General features: G+C 41.2%; 1 protein-coding gene across 5 annotated transcripts in view; it reads right to left on the bottom strand.

Moving 5' to 3' along the window:
- Positions 1 to 907: 907 nt before the first annotated feature.
- CXXC4 (CXXC finger protein 4) overlaps positions 908 to 20,702 on the bottom strand; it is a 127,293-nt gene continuing 107,498 nt past the window's right edge. For 3 of the 5 annotated variants that reach the window (XM_074905500.1, XM_074905499.1, XM_074905501.1), the window contains 4 exons: positions 7,258 to 7,331; positions 6,161 to 6,256; positions 5,084 to 5,130; positions 908 to 1,310 (listed from right to left, as the gene is read on the bottom strand). In XM_074905500.1, the coding sequence (XP_074761601.1) occupies positions 6,163 to 6,256; positions 7,258 to 7,331 (168 nt within the window). In that variant the 3' untranslated portion in view covers positions 908 to 1,310; positions 5,084 to 5,130; positions 6,161 to 6,162. Of the gene's footprint in view, positions 1,311 to 5,083; positions 5,131 to 6,160; positions 6,257 to 7,257; positions 7,332 to 16,294; positions 16,362 to 18,525; positions 18,798 to 20,702 lie in introns of those variants that run through there. The other 2 variants (XR_012633597.1, XR_012633598.1) reach the window with 2 other exon arrangements.

Genomic DNA, 20,702 nt, shown 5'->3' with positions numbered 1-20,702 from the left:
TTTTCTTTTTTGTCAAACAGTATAGAGCAGATATAGGGGCAACCTTTTAGCTTCATGTCATTTTCTTCTAGAAAAGGGCAGGGGAGAAAGAAGGCAAAAGTTTATGTGCTTTTGTTTCTTTCTGAAAAATACAACAGAGGGGCTATAAACAGCAGGAGGAAGAAAAAACTCAGACATTTGAAGATCTTCAGACTTCACCTTTTGCCCATTGTAGTTGGTAGAAAACGACTTTAAAAGCCTAATCCTCAGCTATTTTTGTAGCCAGTAGTAAACTAAGTCATTGCCTTAGTTTCCTAATCTGTAAATTGAGCATCTTTTGCTTTAACTAATATGGGAGCTGTAACCCCATTTTTTGTAAGTGCTTTGAAGATTGACAGGGATATGTAATGAATTGTTATTATTTTGTGATAACTTGAGTTCAGTTTTATTAGCAAAATGGGTTTAAAGCTTATTTAATTCTACTGCCTGCTCTGACCAACCTCTGGAGGTACCCAGTGCTTGCCAGAGAGAAAAGGGGATACAGCTGTATTGCAAAACAGTCAAGAAGGATTCTCTGTGGCTCTGAATTGCAGAGTTATTCATAGAGAGCTCTCTTTAGGCTGATGTAACTCATAAAGCGAACAATCTTTGGGATCAGATCAGAATCCAAATTACGCAAAAGTGAGTTAAAGTACCTTAGCAATACCAGTACAACACAGAACCTCAGCCTGTGTGGTCTACAGTACCAGCCAAGAGCAGACAGAAAGGAATTACTGTGAGTAATAAAGCAGAGTGCGGTCTTACAAATTCTGTATCAAAGTATTGGATAAATAGGACAAGTATCAAGTGAGATATAAAGCAACTGTATGAAAACCACAGAGAGATGAAGTTTTCGTCAGACATGCTTAGGGTTATAGTACAGCCTTACATTTGATTTAGTGCCTTATAATCTAAAAGCTCCCAAAACACTTTCAGAATAGTGATTAAGAAAATGAAGACATTCTATTGTGTTACAGAACACAGTCACTGATAATACTGAAATATAAACATATGATTATCACCTCAGTAAAAGCTAGATATAGTACTACTTGTTGAATTTAGTTTCCCAAAGGGATTCTTTAAATAAATGACAAGAAGAGCCCCAAAAGCAGACTGCAGGAAACAACCGTCAGGGAGCATAAGAGAAGCCGGGATGAGGACGGATAGTGTGATGCAATAGACAGCTGTAACACAAGATACTGGATTGTAAAGTCAGGCTCATCCTCAGTGAGAATGCTTTGCTCATTGGTACTGATCCCCTGCAGAGCCAGCAGTCCAAGGAAGATTTCACCCTGAGAAAGAGAATCCAAATTATTAAAGACCTTAAAGCAATGCAGCCTCTGTCGACTGCTCTGAACTAAGGCTTACGAGGATCATCAGGTTTATGTTGATTGCCAAAATGTGACCAAAAGTTACATGCCTGAAAGAACACAAACGCATGAGAAAAACAGAAAATAGAGCAAAAAATCTTCCTGTGAGAGCTTAAGTGTAACATTTAGATATAGCCTTGGTGCAAGTATGCGAAACATTCAGCTTCCCGTAAGTCACTCTTTTAAATTCTTTTTCCTGTCATATGCCTCTTTCCTCAGCTTTAAACTGACCCTGATATCTGTAATCTGGTTTATTTTCTGACCTGATTATTGTCACTAATGGACAGAGTTAGGCAGGACTTGACAATTAAACAGTAATATGGCATTTTTGTTGATGTTACAGGGACCATCCCACGATGACATTCAACTTGGAAAATATGGAATGATACTTATTATGGCTTGAATGGTTTTTTGGAGGGTTTGTTTGGGTTTGTTTTGTTTTGGTTGGGTTTGTTTTGGTTTTCAACATTTAGCCCATCTGTTCTTAAAGTAGAAGAAGACATAATAGGTGAAAAGCAAGGCAGTTAATGAGACTGAACAGGCATAAGAAGAGAGCAGTTAGATGGTATGCTATGGGCCAAAGTGAAGGCATTTATTTATTGTCTCAATCAAATGGCAACATAAGCTTTTTCTTTTTCCCGTTGTGTTATTAGTCTTATAACATGGAAAACATTTTCTTTCCCTGTGGAACTCCTCCAAGTCAATCCACCCCCATAAGGAAGCCCAACCTTTAATACTTTGTAATAAATAAAACATCAGGAATAAAGATATACAACAACACATTACGACAAATATTACCAAAAAGCATGCACAGATCTGTTCAATAATGTCTCTTTGGAAAATTCCTCTACTGATGTATCTAGGCACTTAAGAATTTAATATCTGAGCACCTCACAATCGCTAATGGATTTTAGTCTCCTTTCACTCCAAAGGCAGAAAAGTATATTGCCCTTTTACAGATTTAGACATGAATAGTCAGTCACTTGCCCAGGGTCATATGTAAATCTTGGAGTTAGGGTTTCTGTGTCCTGGTCCAGTACCTCAGGCTGTCTTTTTACCCATTAACAGTCCTGTATCGTAACATTTAGGAAAGTGCTGTGTGAGGCATAATGCTCTTTGGCCTTTTTTAATATCCCAGGTTCTTCTAGTTCTGACTAATCATCAGGAACAGTTTGCTATTAGCTTAGCCTTTAAAAGAAGCTGCTCTGATATATATTTGCCCTGACCTTAGGAGTTGTACACAGCCCTACAACAGTTTGTATATTTAGAACCCACTCCCCAAAGGAAATTGTCCTGGCAGGGTTTGGGACCAAGGTTTGAAATGCATTCAAAAGCACTTTGCTGCATATGGCTTGGTTGGGAAAATTCTATACAGGCAAAGTGATAAAAAAACAATCAAATGAAAAAAACTTCCCTCTGGCCAAGATCTAAAGGAGTGGATGGTGTTCAGTCGATTCTACACCCATATTTAAGTTCTCCAACGCCTACCTAAGGGAGCACTTAAGCACTTCAGCCTTAAATGCATGAGCAATCACATTGCCTCGGGGTGGGGGGGTTGGGCAGAATATTCATCTGCTTTGCTGGGTCAGGACCCTGACCCAGCGTCCGTAGATATTTGATTCTTTTAAAAACCAGGCCATTTCTTTAACGGTTTACATGGATTTGGGAGTCCAATTTTAGGCATTTATATTTTTAAAATTCAGGCCTAAATAGACTCCCCATAGGAAACGCATCATCCCTGATATTTGGGTCAGAATGCTCCCATTAGCATTCTTTATTCCCATTTCTTTAAACCACTGTCCAGCAAAGAAAGAAAGTAACCCAAACGACACCCCAGCAGCACCCTCCCCCTGCAAGCCTTTACTACCCTCAAGGTTATTTTGGGACCCTGGGTACATTTTGAATGGCTGTTGATACAAAGTCATCCTCTTTTCCTTTTCATGTCATTTATTTAAAGAGGAATCTTGAAGCGGTTGTTTACTGCAGCAATGCTTAGGAAGAAAAAGAATAGCGAGTGTATTTTCAAATGCCCTTAGCAGCTTTCTTTTTATTTTGCTCTCCAAGCCCCTGCTATTCAAGTTCTCTTCTCCTCAGAGCACTAACAGCTAAATTGTTCTATGCACCCAGCTCCCATTAGCAAAAGAAGGAGTCATGCACATCATCCCCATGAACCACTTTAACAGCATAGTCCTATATGACAAGATGTGCCTCAAAGAGAGACAATGCTAGATAAATATTAACCACACAGTGTTCTCATTTTAACTTGCATTTAAAATAGCAGTTGGATTTTTAAAATGTACGTTTATATTATTTGGTATCAGTCATCTTTGTCTTACCAGTTTAAGAAATTAGGTATGCCAGAGCATAACAAATCTGCATTAGAAGCATGGGGTTTGCTGTTTTCTGTTGGAGAAAAAAGGAGGGGCTGACATTTGGATTTACTGCCATACCTCAATAATCCACAAACCCTAATTTCTCAGCAATGAGTTCACGTCCTTTGCTTTGCATTAATTGCACTGAAATTTCCATCAATTATTCAGACTCGGTAGTCTCAACTCATTTAATATCTCTTGCTCCATGCAGATAATCTGAGGTCTGACTGTGCTTAGATTCATATATGGACAGACATGGCAGAGATTCCCTTTAAATCCTCCCGCCTCCTGAAAAAAGGTTTGGTTTAATATGAATTAAAGTATGCCTCTGACTAATTCTCATTTGGGAAGCATATCAGTTTCATTGGTTACATCAAAATCAAACTCAAAAGTTTAATCAGAAATTTATATACTCTTACATAGGTGCAAACATACTATGTAGTATAAAAGAAATAGAAATATTTTTTTGTGGGGTAATGTGGGAGGAGACAAAAACATGTTTTTACCTAATGTCAGACAATTAGTTTCTGATTTATATCTCAAAGCACATGAGTTGGTAAACCTTACAATTTCATCTTAGCTAGCGTAGCTGTGGATCACTTTACAGAAAACTCATAAAAATTTTAAACTGTTTTCTAGGTCTAGTACACTTTTTCTTCTCTGTTGTCAATGACAGTGAATTCTGGTGTCTAGATGTGGATTTTGTATTTAAAAAAACCCTTCTTTTGGATGAGTTTTGCTTTTTTTATTAAATCGGTGGACCTTTCATTCTTCATGCTTAACAGCAGTGATTGACAGTAACATGGTTATTTTTCTGTAACCATCGATGCCAGTAACTAGAAAAACAAGCAAATAGTCCCAATTTCATAATAAAAGGTAGAAAATGTGTATCTTAAATACTTCAATCCACAGTCAAAATGACCATGCAACCATGCTCGAGTGCATGGATATAACTTCAAAACATAGCAACCTTAAAGGTGGAGTATGCCCTTGATGCCTGAAATTCTCCAAGCAGTAGTTACCATTTACTCACATTTTCGGACAACGCAAAAAGATAAAAACTGCTGCTCCCAGAATTGTTACATATTACCACCATTCATCAAAACGTTGTCTTTGTGGTCAGTGTCTTTTCTTCACCACTTTATATTATTTTCATATTCTTTCATCACCAACTTGGAGTCCATGAGAACGTGCACAGTAACAAACCAGTGAGTTTATGCGCCAAAGGATTGCAGTATGGACAAGAGAAAGATATTCAAGCACCATGCTCCCAGAAGGCTTATTTAAACCATAACAAAATAATTAAAAATTGCTTGACCATACCTTTTTAATTGGCTCCCTGATAGAAGGGTTAATAGGAATTCTAATACCTGTGTAAAAAAAGGCAGATAAAGAAAACAGTGTAATGTAAAATAATTCAGATTGTCTCTGTGTAAATGAGGCAATAAATGCCTGCAACATGAAGCTCAGTCTGACTTCACAGCAGGGCCTGGTGCTTAATTGAAAGTCCTAACTAGACCCATTTATCAAAGAAATCACTCAGAGGGAAATTTAATTATCACAATTAATCTATATTTTTTTAGAAAGTCTCAGCAAAGCACATTGAAAATTTCTTCGGGAAGAATTTTACAATGTTGTCACCAAGAAAGTCAAGCACCAAACTTCTCCCCCCTCAGAGGAAAAAAGGCAGGCAGGCACAGGGCATGTTGTGCGAGGAGCTCCTTGTAACGCTGCTTAGGCACAGCCGAGAATAACGAGCACCATCGCAGCGGGAGCCCAAATGGAAATATTTTTTCCAAAGTCACAAAATTGTTCCCTTTGCAAGCTGGAGAGAACACCTGGCTTTTTGAGACAGCTGCCCCATGACGTGCCTGTAGACTTTGGGCCCTTGCCACAGTTTTGCTTGTCTCTGCAGAACTTCTGGCACCCCTCAGCTGCCCCCGTGAGCCTCTGCTCACAGTGTCAGTGCACACACAGAAAAGCCCAGGAGCACAATAGGGCCTCTACCGAGTAGCTAGCATGTGATGCTTTGGTAAAGTAAGGAACCAGTGGCACATTTTGTTTTAAGCACTTGTGTAAAGAGGAGATGTCTTTGGTAGAGTTGCCCGTGCTTGCATCAACACTGAGCTCACAACAGTGAGCAAAGGGCCAGTCTGAAACCAGGGTATTTCCCCTGAGTAATTGGTGAGATTCAATGCCCAGTTGGCTTTGCCTTAGAAGTTGTACAGGTTGGGAAGGAAGGTAGCTCTGAACTGCATTCCTACACAGCTTCTCACATTTGGCGTTTCCCAAGAGGTTTTCAATTGTTTGCTTTTCAAAGACTAGGTAACATTTAACAGTCTAGGTAAATTTTCTTCCTTATTTTGAAAAACAGCCCCTTCTTTTTATGCAGAGCCTTACCTCTATTTCCATGGCTCTAATGTAAGCCTGGGGTGCTGTAGAAGGCTACTTGTGGAACAGGTAACAAGTAGAGTCGCATCTATGTGTATCGCATGCCTGTGTGAAAATGAAAAGAAAGCCCCAAGAAAGTATGTGAATCTGTACCATGATAAAAATCTCCTTCAGTCAATCAGTGAGCTGACAGCCAATAAATTTTTAGGGCTTCTGGACACTAGCATGCAGCAAGTGAGGGGCAGGGGTCTCCTCCTTCTCTCTGAGAGCACGGAGCTCCAGCACTTGCATTGAAGGCAGGATGCAAAGAACCGTTGTACTCGCACAAGCTTCAATGAAGGGCAACAGCAGGCAGTTGAAAGGACAGGGAAAATGGGGCCAGAGATTTTCTTTCACTTTGTATGGCTTGCACAGCCCCACACCTACTCATGTTTCCTCAGGCTTGAAGGGAGTCCATAAGACATACTAAGGGAGCATAATTTTCCCTTCCATTCTTCAGTCAGAGAACATTAGAAATTATGACCTATGTTAATATTTTTGTGCATGCCCTTTTCCCCTCTTCTTCAGTGGGAAAAGTTGCAGCTTGGACTCCCGATGTCACTGAAGATGTTTACTGTCTTTTTTTTTCTGTGCTTCCTACATTATTCAGGTTATACTAATCACCAGAGGGGAAGGAAACAACTCCACAGCAGATTGAATTACCGTTTAATTGGGCATCCTGTGAAATAAACATTGTGACTTGGATAAGATTAAAATGTGAGTCACAAGTCTGGTGAGTTTTCAAGTGTTAGGGAATGTGGTGAGGGAATCAGGCAAGAACAGCAAGGAGAGAGCAGCTAGGAGCCATGCTCAGCAGAACAGCAACTACTGGACACAGTCACTTGTTTTCACTAGGATCAGACTAAAGCTCCAGTGGACAGAATGGGGTAAAACAACAGTTCTTCATTTAAGAAGAATACATTTTCAAACAAATTTCCATTTATATTCATTTGCTGGTACTGAACCCATCTGTGAATGCCCTCTGGCAATATACCACTGTGCAGCTCAGCTAAATTCTTAGATATTAAAGATGAGTACATAAAAGTGCTTCTGAAGAAGGACCTCACCAACACGTTTGGCATCTTCCATGCACTCTCCATTTATTTTTGATACTTTGCAATACTTCTGACGAGTGGGTTTGCTGGAAGAAACAAATTGCAGACACAGAAATGAAAATTATATTGTAGGATATTCATTAAAATATTAATCCCAAATGTGTAATCACGCCATTCACATGATTCTCACTTGATTTACCTGCGTAGACCTGATGCATTTAGGGACAGAGGCCCTCATTCAGCCGCCTAAACATCGTGTCAAGTTCCTACTTCACCAGGTTACCTAAATTCAGCCGTAACTGGACTGCTTTCTCCTTTGCCTCCCTCCCGAGGCAACGGAGAGGCTGGCTGTTGTGGAAGATTTTGTGATGTAGCCAGCGGCACCTGAGTAGCACCTGATGGCAGCCATTGCTGGCTGCTCTCCCCCAGCAGTGACTGCACACCAGCCACCTGGGAATGAAAGGCTCCCCGGCCTATTGCAATTCCCGGAGCTCTCTGATCCTCAGGGTATTTATTGTGGATTGGAAATTGCAAAAGTTGTTACTTTGCTATTTACCACCAGGTGGCCTAACTATTCCACCGTTCATGAAGAACCAAGACTCCATTAGAGAACAGCAGCTGGAACTTTTTAAGCTTTACATATTTTTCTTCCCAAGCATCCACCTCCACTCCTTCCTCCTCATTCGGTTGATTAAAAGCGATCAGGGCTGCTCTGATTTCTTAACTCAATCCTCTTCACTAAGCAATTGAGAAAGCTTGTGCTTCTAGCAGTCTGGCCCTGGCTTTAGAGATCAAGCTCAGCCATCTCTATTTATCTCTTAGTCCAAATGAACTCTTGCCATAACAACACAGGTACTTTGGACTTTCCCTCATGCTTCAGTAACTGGAGATTGATTCCTTTGTTTGCTGCCTCTGATATGTCTCCGGTAGCTGGTTTTGTGACCACCCAGGAGTTCTGTGCTGGCCACATAAACTGGATTTAGAGCTGCCTTATGTCCCTGGAGCATTGCAGAGCGGATTCAGTGGGCCGGATGATCTGACTCAGCAAACTGATTTTTAAAACCATAGACAATTTGGGACTTTAACAGTCTCCCCAGCTGGTAGTTTTGGGGTAGCCATTTGGGAGCTGGTTGAGCTACCAGGTCCTTGGATTCCAAGAGAAGCTGGCATTATGGCTCACTCCATTAAAAGTCCTACTATTGTGGACTGACCTCCCAGCTTGGACTGAAAAGAACTAGACTTACCGATCTAAAAATGGGAAGGAAGATACTCTTGGATGTTTATCTCAGACTTTTCTTGATGAGAAGGTTGAGGAAAGCTCTAACTGTCACAGCAGTATGAACTAAGAACAACTACATCATCACCAATGGTATTACATTGACATGCAGGTATTTGGAGGCCACTGAATGACTTCTTAGGAGAAGGAAGCATGGTTATTTCATGTACTGCAACACTGATGACTTAGTTTTGTATTTTCTACTATTTATATAATGCCTGAAAGCTTTTGGAAGGTACTTTCGAAAACAATCTCAGGAACTGAAGTGATTAACTAAGATTATTTAGTTAAAACATCCGTGATTCATTTGTTTACCCATCTTTGTAATTATGCATTTCAGTTTTGATGTGAGCGGGGACAAGGTACAACGATGGCAGGCAGGAACATTGCATTAGAGCCCAGCAACAGAAGCCTCTTCCCAAGATTAGTTCAGATCAGCTCTGAAACTGGTGCCTGACAATCCCAAATCAAAGGTATACAGTTTCTGAATGCCCCCTATCATAACACAATTGCAGCACAAGACATAACTGCATCAGGCAGATTTTCCTAAAGGATGTGGTGATTGAACTTTTAAAAATACCAGTCATTTGGAGAAAATTTCAGGAGTCTTTAAATTACTTTGGTAAATGGATTAGTTATAAATAATAAATACCTGGAAATCAGTAGAGACTTTCAGTTGCATCACAAAAATGTCATGAAGTAATGCTGGATATTTCAGCTACTTTAACCTAGCCTTGGGCACAGAAGAGTCCAATTCTGATCATTTGCAGGATAAGCAATCAAATTCAGGGTAACGAGGCTTTAGCCAAGGTGTTACTCTGGATTTACACCTCTGCAGATAGAATCAGATGCTATCTCCTAGTCTATGCGTCCTCTGAGAATAGAATTAATTTTGAATTCTTGTATCATCTGCTTGCTTGTGCACTTATTTGCTAACTGTCTGAGTGAGCTATTCTGGGTCAGTATGATTTAGGCATCCTTTATTACACAGTTTCCAATTCAGTACATTTTTTAATCAAGACTAAATTGAAGTCAGGTTCCAGGTACATATAAATATAATATATATTTAGTGAATACATTGGAAATCCCCAAGTCTAATTTTGAATGTAACTATAATAGAACAAAAAATATGAAGGCTCCTTGATTTTATAGGGAACTGTTAAAATATTGTCACTTCTTAAAGGCAAGTTAAGACCTATTTTCATATTTTTAAAATCACATTAGCTAAAAGCTTGTTAAGGAATAAATAGTACAGAGGATAATTGAGACTTAGCTGGCTTAAGCATTAATGAATCAAAATCAGATGCCAGATCATTAATTAATTCTACAAATTATAATGTTGCCATTACTGGCAAATACTACGAGAACTAATACCAAGGAGCAAACTGCATAGTTTTCCTTCTTACTACATATCTTTTGCCAAAAATAAAAACACAGTGATTATTTTTGGTTGATTACATACAGCACCTATGTTTTTAAAACTTCTGGATGATCCTTGATTTTCAAAAATATTTAAATGTCTTTAACCTTCTATTTATAGAATTTGCCTCTCATAGACTATTGGGATATTTCCGTCAGTGCTGTAACCCAGGGAAAGTAAAATGTAGTGAAAGTGACAGAAAAGTTAATTCAACCTTTCCAAAGCCTCACAAAAATTCACACCCCTTCAAATCAGCCTCTTTGGCAGAAGACAGAATAATAGAAGGGGTTTGCAATGTGGCCTGAAATGCAACCATCTCAGGCTTTGTCAGACCAATGCAGAAAATTAATTAGAGGGGAAGTGAGAGAGGCAAAAGGGAAGGTCAGCTGGACATTTCTAGCCACTATTTCTCATCCCCCAAGAAGAAGGAAACTTCAATGTACTTAGAAGGTGGCAAGCTTTAAAAACTCTTTTACAGACTGGAGAACCAATCTGGGGAATGGGCTGTGACAGAATACCACTGAAGCCAGAGCCTTATGAGGAGTAAAAGACTCAACAGTGATGAGGTGATATAACGTAAAATGATATAACGAGGTGATATAGCATTGGTCCAGCCAGAATAAAACTCTAGGGTCAAAATGACAGAGGTTTTGCACCTTTCTCAGAAAACTCACAGTATCTGAATTCTTTGACTGATGTGGTATATTTTTTCCTCTTTTCCCATCATGTGACAGATGCCAAAATTATATAGGATCTAGAACATGCAGGTTCTCCTAGAGTATATCCAAAATGCTTTAATTAAGCCTGGAAACCAATCAAAAGCCAGTGCACTCCAGCACTAGCATAATAGTTTGTTCACTTAGACATCACTAAGTAAGTGGTGGCTAGGTGCAATCTCCTCTAGCTGAGATTAAGTTATCCTGAAGGATCCAGCAAAGATTGTCAAGTCTGATGCCTGTAAGCAAGCTGTGGAAGAATGTCCCATTTTTGACTCCATATTGATTGCTATTTTCATTCCATTTCTTTCATCTTTTTAACTGAAAAAAAGAAGTCTGGATGGATGTCTTTTTTTTTTTTCTTTTTTTTCCCCCCCTTGGAATAACACTAAACATTCTGAAATAAACATATTCTTGCGGTTTCCCAAAACCAAATGTGGCTCAGTTTCCAGTAGGAATCAGAGACTCATGTTACCATGAGCTACATTTCAGCTGAAGAGCAATAAGGTGCCACTTTATTTCAACCCTCAGTATCTGTCCACCATCAATAGCAGACAAATCTTTTTTGCCAAAACAAATGTATAATGTAGATCAGAGAGTGCTAGCACGATGCCAGCAGTCTTTTTTTTGATGGCTTCATATATATGCTGAATAGATGAATTCTTGGTAATTTGTCACCCTTTGGGATCTCTGAACTACCTAAAGGTGCTGACCTTTGCCATGCAATAAAAATGAAACTGGCAACAGGCAACACTGTAGATAATAATGCATTCTAATATATATATATTATCTATACCCCTATACTGAATTCATGGCCCTTTTCCATGTCTGGAGATGACAGATAACACAAAAGCTGTTTTATTACAACTTTTGGCCTTCTGCCAAAATTAGAGCATCTATAAATAGACCAGTGATTACAATCTGCCTCTGAAGTTGCTGTTTTGAACACTAGTCCAAAAGCAGCTGGCAGCAGCCAACAGTGGGTGCCTAGGAAGCATGAGAACAGGACAAGCATGTAGGGATGCTCCCTCCAAGGACTTTTCCAGCCTGCAACTATTTGCAGCTCACCAACTTCTCGTTGAAGAATTTTTCTAGTATGAATTTGTCTGGTCATTCTTTTTGTTAGCTCTATATTAAGTAAGAAATATAGCCCGTATCGGTCACTCTTCTAGTTTTAGTCTCTGATCAGGCTACCCTACTAGTCTGGTGGAAAGATGACTTTTTTTTGTAGTGAATCAGAGGTGGAAAGGACTTCATTTACATGGTTGGATGGCTAAATTCGTGGTGAAATAGCTGCTATAATTCTGCTGGGATTTCATATTATCATCAATGATTTGATAGGGCACTTGAAGCCTACAATGCTATCCCTTAAAAGGATTTTAAATCTAAACACATTAAAAAACCTCTCACTCTGCGTAGCTTCCGTTCCTATTTTCTGACACTACAGCCCTAATTCTTTTGACACTCTGAAGTCTGCCACTGTTAGAAATTATTAATGCCACCATCATCAAAGAAAACTACAAGCCCAAACCAGGAACTTTTACAACTGTGGTGTGACAGCAGGGAGTATTCAGCTACTGTAGAAGCACTTCTGCATGAAACTGTCTTGCTCTTTAGCTTTTGTTTTCATCTTTTTCCATCCATGGAAGTTAATTAATTACAGTAATTAACAATTAGACCAAATCTATGCAGGCAAACAGTAACTTTTTTCCAGATGGACTCTGCTACGTAATAAGGGACAGTTGATAGTGACTTTTTTTCTTTTCAGAGTCCAATGGATCACAGTTGTGGCAGTTTGGGGAGAAGGAAACAAAACAATCTTTCATCCATGCAAGTCTGATGTCTGGTGACAGATAACTAACACTAACTGGCAAGTGGCACCAAAATAGATTAATATTTTTTTGTCCATTTGTTACTGTCTTACAAGCTTTCAGCCAATTTATTGAGATAATTTGTACAGAATTTATTTTTGTATATGGCTTTATTGGATAGGCAAACACCCATTGATGCTTATACATGATAGTCCTATCACACAGTGCTGTATAATCAACAGCCGCCCAAAGATTGGATGCCCTGGAAAAAGTGTTAGATGGGACATGATTTTTATAAAAAATAGTTACGCCAATATAATGCCCCAGACTCACTTATTTCCATGTACTTGTGCCTTTTTTGTCTTGGATTGTGTCACCTTGCACATTTTTCTCACTGAATGAAAACAACAGTATGTCAACTGAATTAAGTTGCTGTAATAAAGATAACTGTAGTGATGCAAAAGGAAAAACTTTCTATGCCACCTGGCCCTGAGGCTGTATCTCCCATCTTTGGTAGAGGGGCTGCGGTCTACAATGCTGGTGAATTTGCCACAGCCCTAGCACTCTAGTTGCTCCTGGTTTTATACCCAAATGTCCCTAATCTCATTCCCACTGTGTCATGTTTAAATTACAGTTCATTGGAACACACCTTCAATGAGCTAGCATGCACTCTTCTTGCTCCACTGTCATTTACACTAAGGGATGTCACAGAAAGAGAAAGGCAGCAAAATATACTCAAGGAGCTTTTAGCTTAACAATTCGTGAAATATTATAAATCACAGTAGAAGCAAGGTGGGGTTTTTTTGCTTGTCTGTTTGTGAAGCTGTCCTATAAGGTGTGACACAATGGGGGGAAATTCTGCCCTTAAGAAAGTTAATGGAAAACAATTCAGTAGTTGCAACAGGGGTAGGGTTTTTCTGCCTGTGTATTGTCCTTTTCCCATCCTTCCTCCTTTGCTCCTCTCCAGCACACAAACAGTAGATGAAGAACAGTGCCTCCGTTATTTCAGCTGTCATTTCAAAGGAAGAAGACTGACTTAATTCCCTATCACCAGGTCACTTAATTGGTTGGCGGTCAAAAAGAATAACAATTTTTATTGTTCAATTTAATTAGGCATTGTCTAGAATAAAATAATTTTAATTTTCTCATAACACAATCACTCTCTTGGATAAAGGATAAAAGCTTATTTCAATGGGAAGTCATGGCTTGAGTCACATCTCGAAAAACCCTAGCACCTCAAGTCACTGAAAAAAAACTTCTTTGTGTCGTCAAATGCAAAACCTGTTGTGATTTCTATAAGAACTGAGAGTGATATTAAATGTTTTTTAGCTATGTTGATTTCTGGAAAAGAGGTAAGCTCGTAGCTAGAGAGTGTAAAGAGGGCCTGGGAAAATTGAAAAATAGATTATGTTAATTGATTGTGGCTAAAGATGAAAGCTGTCTTTGGGATCTATTATTTCTTTAGGTTGCTGCAGAACCTTATAGCTTCAACAGACACTGTAGCCACCATACAACAAAAATGTAAGTTCTGCTGTTTTAAAAATCATTTCCAGGGAGTCACATGGTGGGGGACAATACCTGATGTGTTTACAGAAATGGAGCAGACTGAGAGCTTGTCCATACTGGTACAGAAGTGTACCAACTTCAGCAGCAGTTTGCTTTTCTTCTTAAGTGCACACAGAAATCTCCTGAAGTTCAACTTGTAGCAATTTGGAAAAAGAAAGCTTTTTGTAGCCCCTGTTTGGCAAAAAAATCTGCTGGTCATCTGACTCTTCCTGTGAGTACGTGTGTGATGACTAACAGGTCTAAAAGAGACGAAGTAGAGCAGGAGGCCACTGAAAGGGAATGCTTTTTTACTTTGAGAAGTTTACAAAATCAGTAATTGCTGGCAGGGGCTCAAAACTAGGTGCCCAGTCAAGAGATGCAATGATTCTGCATTTTGCCAAAGTAGCTTTTTCCCAAAAGCTCTTCTGCAGCAATCAAAATATGGTGGAGCTGATGGGATGAAGTCTACCCAGCTCTCTCCCTTGTCAAAGGCTAGCATTTTCCCAGTTAATACACTGAAGTGATATCAGCATAATACTTTTAATTTTTTTTCTTTTCAGCATCCTACTAAACCAGCAAAATGAAAGCTATCCAGCTCCACATAGGGCATGCTTGTTCTGGTATAAAACATCTTCTGTGGGTTAGTTTATGTTGTTTGGAAAGAGGTTTAAGTTGTACAGATAGGAGCCACTGGAACTGGGGCATGAATCAGCTGTTAGATACTGTAACTACCACCCAGTTTCCCAAGATACTAAACTGAAGAAGCCTGGGACAACCAGGGTGTGGAGCCTCCCTCTTTTCTTCTCTTTTTTTCCCTTCCTGTTTCCTTTCAGTAACCCTTGCAGATGCACCTCCTTTGAAGCCAGAAGGCCACTTCTTCACTAGCCTTTGCCGGTACAATAACTGGAGCTGGCAAAATACACTGACACTGGCTCCATCTCTCTGTTCCTTTCCCCTCACAATTGTTACCTTGCAAATTGCTTGCCCATCCTACTACTTGATAAGCTCCTCAGGAAGTTACTGCAGTTGACAAACCCTTTGTATAAGTTTCTAGTATATGTCTAGATCTTCAGTGAGTTCATGCAACTCAAAATAGATCCACTAAAGTTAGTGGAGCTGCTCCAATTCACCCCAACTGTAGGTCTGATCCATCTTTTCTCATTTGGTTCTTTAACCAGCCCCTTTTTCTTGTTCCAACTTCTTTTCTCATCTACATTTACCAGTCTAGTATTTTGAATTTTTATGCAGTCTGGTTTCATTTACTGTGAAAAATGCATCGCTGGTATCAGGCACATCATTTTCTAAGCCTCCATCATGCCAAGAGAGTTAGTAAAACATCAGTTTTTCACTTCAGTTCCCAACCCATATGTTTTCAAGTAGCACTAGGGAAACATTTTTTAAAGGACAGACTCCCGAGATGTCTTCTAATATCATCAGCAGTGATAATCAAAAGCTGCTTCTGCAGAAGCCTGTGGGATTATCAGTCTCTCAAAAGGAAATTCAGCAGCTTTTCTTGCAGTAACGTTTATTCTCCACCCTTCCACCTCAAGCTATCGTTCACCTCAAGGTGGTGACACTCTGGACAACTCCATTTCCATATGCACTTCCTATTTAAGTGTCAGGAGGGACCCTTAATCCAGGGTCAGAACCCCTCCTGGCTTTCTAAGGAAGATGTGACTCAAATGCTAATAACAGTCCATCATAGTTCATAGCTGATGAAAGTTATGCCTCATTTACAGTTGCAAAACACCTCTGAGGAAGTTGGGAAGTTGAATTATTTTTTTTTTCTTTCAAATTTAGACATAATTTCAGCTAGCCATGACATCAGTGTTAGGACTTAGACGAAGGAACGCATTGCTAATTTCAAGCTGTTTTGGCTAAGTCTCATCAGGCCCAGAGGTAATATAGCCTGTTCCTGTCCTGTGACTGGCAGCACAATAAATGTTTATAATTATCCACGTAATGATCATGATTTCTGCAAACCTTCCTGCTAGTGACCTCTTTGACAAGGAGAGTAACATAAAGCACAAAGGGCAGGGATGCCCTTGTTAAAGAGTTCAACCAAATATTCTCCAGAATTGCTTTTTCACCAGCAATCTCATTGTGTTGCAGTCTTTACCATTTCTCATTATTTTTTTCCTCTTCCTCACAGTTTGTCTCATCAAAATGTTCTACTTCCTTTTCTTCTTCCTCTTCTTCAGTTCCTCAATGTCTTCAGGACTTACCACCCCCATGCCCTTCCCCATGGGGTGGAAGCAGTTCGGCATTGCCTGGGCCATCAGGGTATATCTGGCTGTGGAGCCCAGCAGAGCCCCACTGAGTCCTGGAAGAGGATGATGGGTCCTTTCCTGCAAATCGAGAGACTGTAGTCATCTGCCTTGGCTTGTGTCTACCTTTTCTCAGGTAAACCCCTGAGTAATGTACTGGCAAAGGAAAAAGTCCAACTCCATTGAATTTCTGTAGGGTCGAGAATATAAGCACTTGCTTGGTCATGAGGGCAGCAATATAGTGAAAAGCAACAGCAACCAACCTCTGCACACCCTGCCCCAGACAGCCTCACCTTCCCTAAACTTTTGGAAGAGGGCTTTGTGGTTGTCTTCAGCACCCCCCAAGAACCTGGGAGAATTGAAGGAGGAGGATGGGGCTGGGGGCTGCACAGGACTGTGACAGGGTGAGAGGCACATGCAGCACAGAAGTGGTTAAAGCAGGCTGACGGAGTCTGACCACAGCCCAGACTGTGACAAGAGAAATTGAAATTTAAGTCATAGAATCATTTAGGTTGGAAAAGAACTTTGAGATCATCAAGTCCAACCATAAACCTAACACTGCCAAGTCCACCACTAAACCATGTCCCTAAGTGCCACATCTGCACATCTTTTAAATACCTCCAGGAGTGGTGACTCAACCACTCCCCTGGGCAGCCTGTTTCAATACTTGACAACCCTTTCAGTGAAGACATTTTTCTAATATCCAATCTGAACCTCCCCTGGCACAACTCGAGGCCATTTCCTCTTGTCTTATAAGTTGTTACTTGGGAGAAGAGACTGACATCCACCTCACTACAATCTCCTTTCAGGTAGTTTCGGGTGGTTCAGGTCTCCCTGAGCATCCTTTTCTCCAGGTTAAACAACCACAGTGCCCTCAGCCAGTCCTCATAGGACTTGTGCTTTAGACACTTCGTGAGCTTCGTTGCCCTTCTTTGGACATGCTCCATCACTAAATGTCTTTCTTATAGTGAGGGGCCCAAAACTGAACACAGTATTCGAGGTGTGGCCTCACCAGTGCTGAGTACAGGGGTAAGATCACTTCCCTAGTCTGGCGGACTACACCATTTCTGACACAAGCCAGGATGCCATTGGCCTTCTTGGCCACCTGGGCACACTGCTGGCTCCTGTTCATCGGGCTGTCAATCAACCCCCCCAGGTCCCTCTCTGACTGGCAGCTCTCCAGCCACTCCTCCCCAAGCCTGTAGCGCTGCTGGGGGTTGTTGTGGCCCAAGGGCAGCCCCCGGCATTTGGCCTTATTGAAACTCCTCCAGTTGGCCTCAGCCCATGGCTCCAGCCTGTCCAGGTCTCTCTGCAGAGCCTCCCTACCCTCGAGCAGATCAACACTCCCACCCAGCTTGGTGTCATCTGCAAACTTACCTCATCTAGATCATTGATAAAGATATTAAACAGAACTAGTCCCAATACTGAGCCCTGGGGAACATCACTTGTGGCCAGCCGCTGTGTGGCTATAACTCCATCCATTCACCACAGCTCTTTGGGCCCAGCCACCCAGCCAATTTTTTTACGTGACGAAGGGTACACCTGTCCAAGTCACAAGCAACCAGTTTTGCCAGGAGAATGCTGTGGGGAATGGTGTCAAAGCCTTTATTAAAGTCTAGGTGGACAACAACCACAGCCTTTCGCTCATCCACTAAGCCGGTCACCTTGTCATAGGAGGAGATCAGGTTTGTCAAGCAGGACCTGCCTTTCATAAACCCATGCTGACTGGGCCTGATCACCTGGTTGCCCTGTATGTGCTGCATGATGGCACTCAAGATGATCTGCTCCATAACCTTCCCTGGCACCAAGGTCAGACTGAGAGGCCTATGGTTCCCCAGATCCTCCTTTCGGCCATTCTTGTAGACAAGCGTCACATTTGCTAACTTCCAGTCAAATTCTGTATCCTGGCAGCAGCCTAATTTTCCTACAAATGATGCCTTGGGCAGAGTCTGTGTGGCCCAGAAAGGAGCAGGTTTTAAATTTTCTAGAATTCCCTAATCCGCTTTATCAGCTGCTTCTCCCTAAACCACTGCTGCTCCCTGAGAGATTTAAAGCCACAGTGGCTTCAAGGTCTCTTCCTGATTATTATGTTTATTCTTATCCAGTCAAGACAGAGAAACATTAGCATGTGATTTACAGCGTAGGACCAATCACAGATACCAGCCCTCAATACTTGAAATTCAAGCAGTATCTACTTGCAGCAAACTGGTCAAGATAAATCTAGAGATAAAAAGGAGGGCCCTACCTTTTTAGAAGGCGGTAGAGATTCATCGTCGAGGTCTGTCAGTCTTAGCCTGTCAAGCAAGATGCTGTGCATCTTTCCTAGGAACCAGTGCATGCAATGGCATTCACACAGTATTAATACATGCCCCTGTGCTGGGTTTAATTCCTTTCTTTTGTTTAGGGTTTTTTTTCTTGCAACCATCCTCTTTTCCTCTCATGTTTCAAGTCTTTGTATCTATCTGTCAAGCAGGTGGTGGATTCAGGGCAGGTTTTCATGCCAAGGCATTCCTTTACCTAATGAAAACAAGTGAATAAAACATAAGAGAAATACCTTTAAATTAAAAATAGAGAAAAAAAAACCCTGAAGATAACCAATATCTGAAGGAAAACATTTTTTTTCCTATAAAGTGCCTGTTGAATGGATGAATTTCTATTTATTTCTTCTAATTTCAGTATACACTTATAATTAGACCCTAATTAAATACGAAAAAAAGACCATATGTGGCAGAAGAGGAATACATGCATATGTGAAGAGTCAAGACAATCCAGATAAACTTCTGATAGCATGACATATTCATGCAGAGTAGTGACTTTTCAAAACTAAAATTTTCTCCCAGAGGCCCCCAGTTTATATTATTAATGACATCTTTCTTAGCCTGCATTAACATTTCCATCTGAGGAGAAAAAAGACAATCACTTTTCTCAAGTTTGAAAGGACAAAACGGTCTCAGAGCCACAAACATCAAATGCTTTTGCACAAGCCTTTGAGTGGATTTCATCCACACAGTTTTGTAAATCGATAGTGAGCAGTGCTCCTGGCCTGAGACCCTGGGCTGGGGAGCTCAGAGATGAGATACAGCTGGAGCTGGGGGGAATGCATGGAAAAGGTGCTTCACTACAGTACACCAAAATGGCAGCCCCACATAACGGGGCCCCTTCCAGACTCTGGGACACCAGCCCCATTTCACAGTAGCTTTGGTGAAGTGAGTACATTTGGACCCTGATTTAAGTCATGGGTAACGCTGACTGCTAGGAGCTAATTTAAGTCTATACTGAAGAGTTGTGAGAAGCTGGGCCATTAGAGTAGTTTCAATCTGTTCCTCCAGGTTTCTGCTGGCTGCATGGAGCCTTGGATGCCATATCCTAAATGTCTGCCACTGACTAGCTGTCCCTCTTCTCTGTTTAACATGAATATCCTGTAATTGGAGTGTCAAGCTTCTTGCTGCCACCACGGAGGAGGAGGATACGGAGGAGGAACCAGAAGAAATCCGTCTTTGCTGTAATGAATGCATGCAGTTCAGACCAGATTGGGCTGTTCAGATGTTTTATTCCTCCCTTTCATCTCCTTTGTGGAGGCTCGAGCAGTACCAGAACACAGAGATCTCCTTTTAGGGCTTCAAACCCATCAAAGATCCACCAGGTCCACTGTGCGGGGAGACAGACAGGGAAGCTTTTATAATGCGTCTTTGCAATCTCTATGTTGCTGGTGCTTTTTGCGCATATTGTGGACTGTCGGTGTAGGGGCACCTGGCAGAGGGTCCCCCTAGGAGGTGGGGGCCAGGGAGCCAGTCCAGGCTGTCATGCCACTTTGGTGAGGCAGGGTACCCGGCAGTTCGCTCAGAAGGGGTGACAGCTGGTTTTACTGCAGTCTCTGGTGCCTGATTGTACAAGGTGGCACAAACTTAGATGAGTGCCCCCACAATGAGGCACAGAAAGCACAAGCAGATGTTTGCTGTGATGCTGTTAACTCATTTAAAGAGCTGTTTTTAGGGGCCTGGGCAGTAACTGCCACCGGCTGTACTCCATATGGCCTCTGACATTTCCCTGCTGTTTCATGGCTATAGATGAGATCTGTGGTACCCAAAGGCCCTGGGCTTTTTTGCCCCCAAGCTGCTGCTAGCAACAGTTAGGGTCCCTAAAGGAACAATAAGGGGACTCTTAGTGTAGAAAAAAACCTACTCACAGCTATCTATGTTAGCTGTCTGAGGAGTGCAAGGTCTGGGTCAGAGCACTGCAGTAATGCGTCTGTCCCACTGCCACTACCCTGGTATCACTTTGGTGATGCACGCAGCTATGCTGTGGTGGGCCAATAATGCCCTGGCCTGTGTTGGTGTCATTGCGCGTATCCAGCTGCTTTGTTTTGTTTGCTAGTCGTCCAGATGGATGGAAATCAAAGCTTTCTTTATCACCTTGCTCCAT

The sequence above is a fragment of the Athene noctua genome, chromosome 4, assembly GCF_965140245.1.
Source record: "Athene noctua chromosome 4, bAthNoc1.hap1.1, whole genome shotgun sequence".
Classification (NCBI taxonomy): domain Eukaryota; kingdom Metazoa; phylum Chordata; class Aves; order Strigiformes; family Strigidae; genus Athene; species Athene noctua.
Note: the sequence above shows the minus strand (reverse complement) of the source record. Positions and strands in the feature narration are given on the sequence as shown.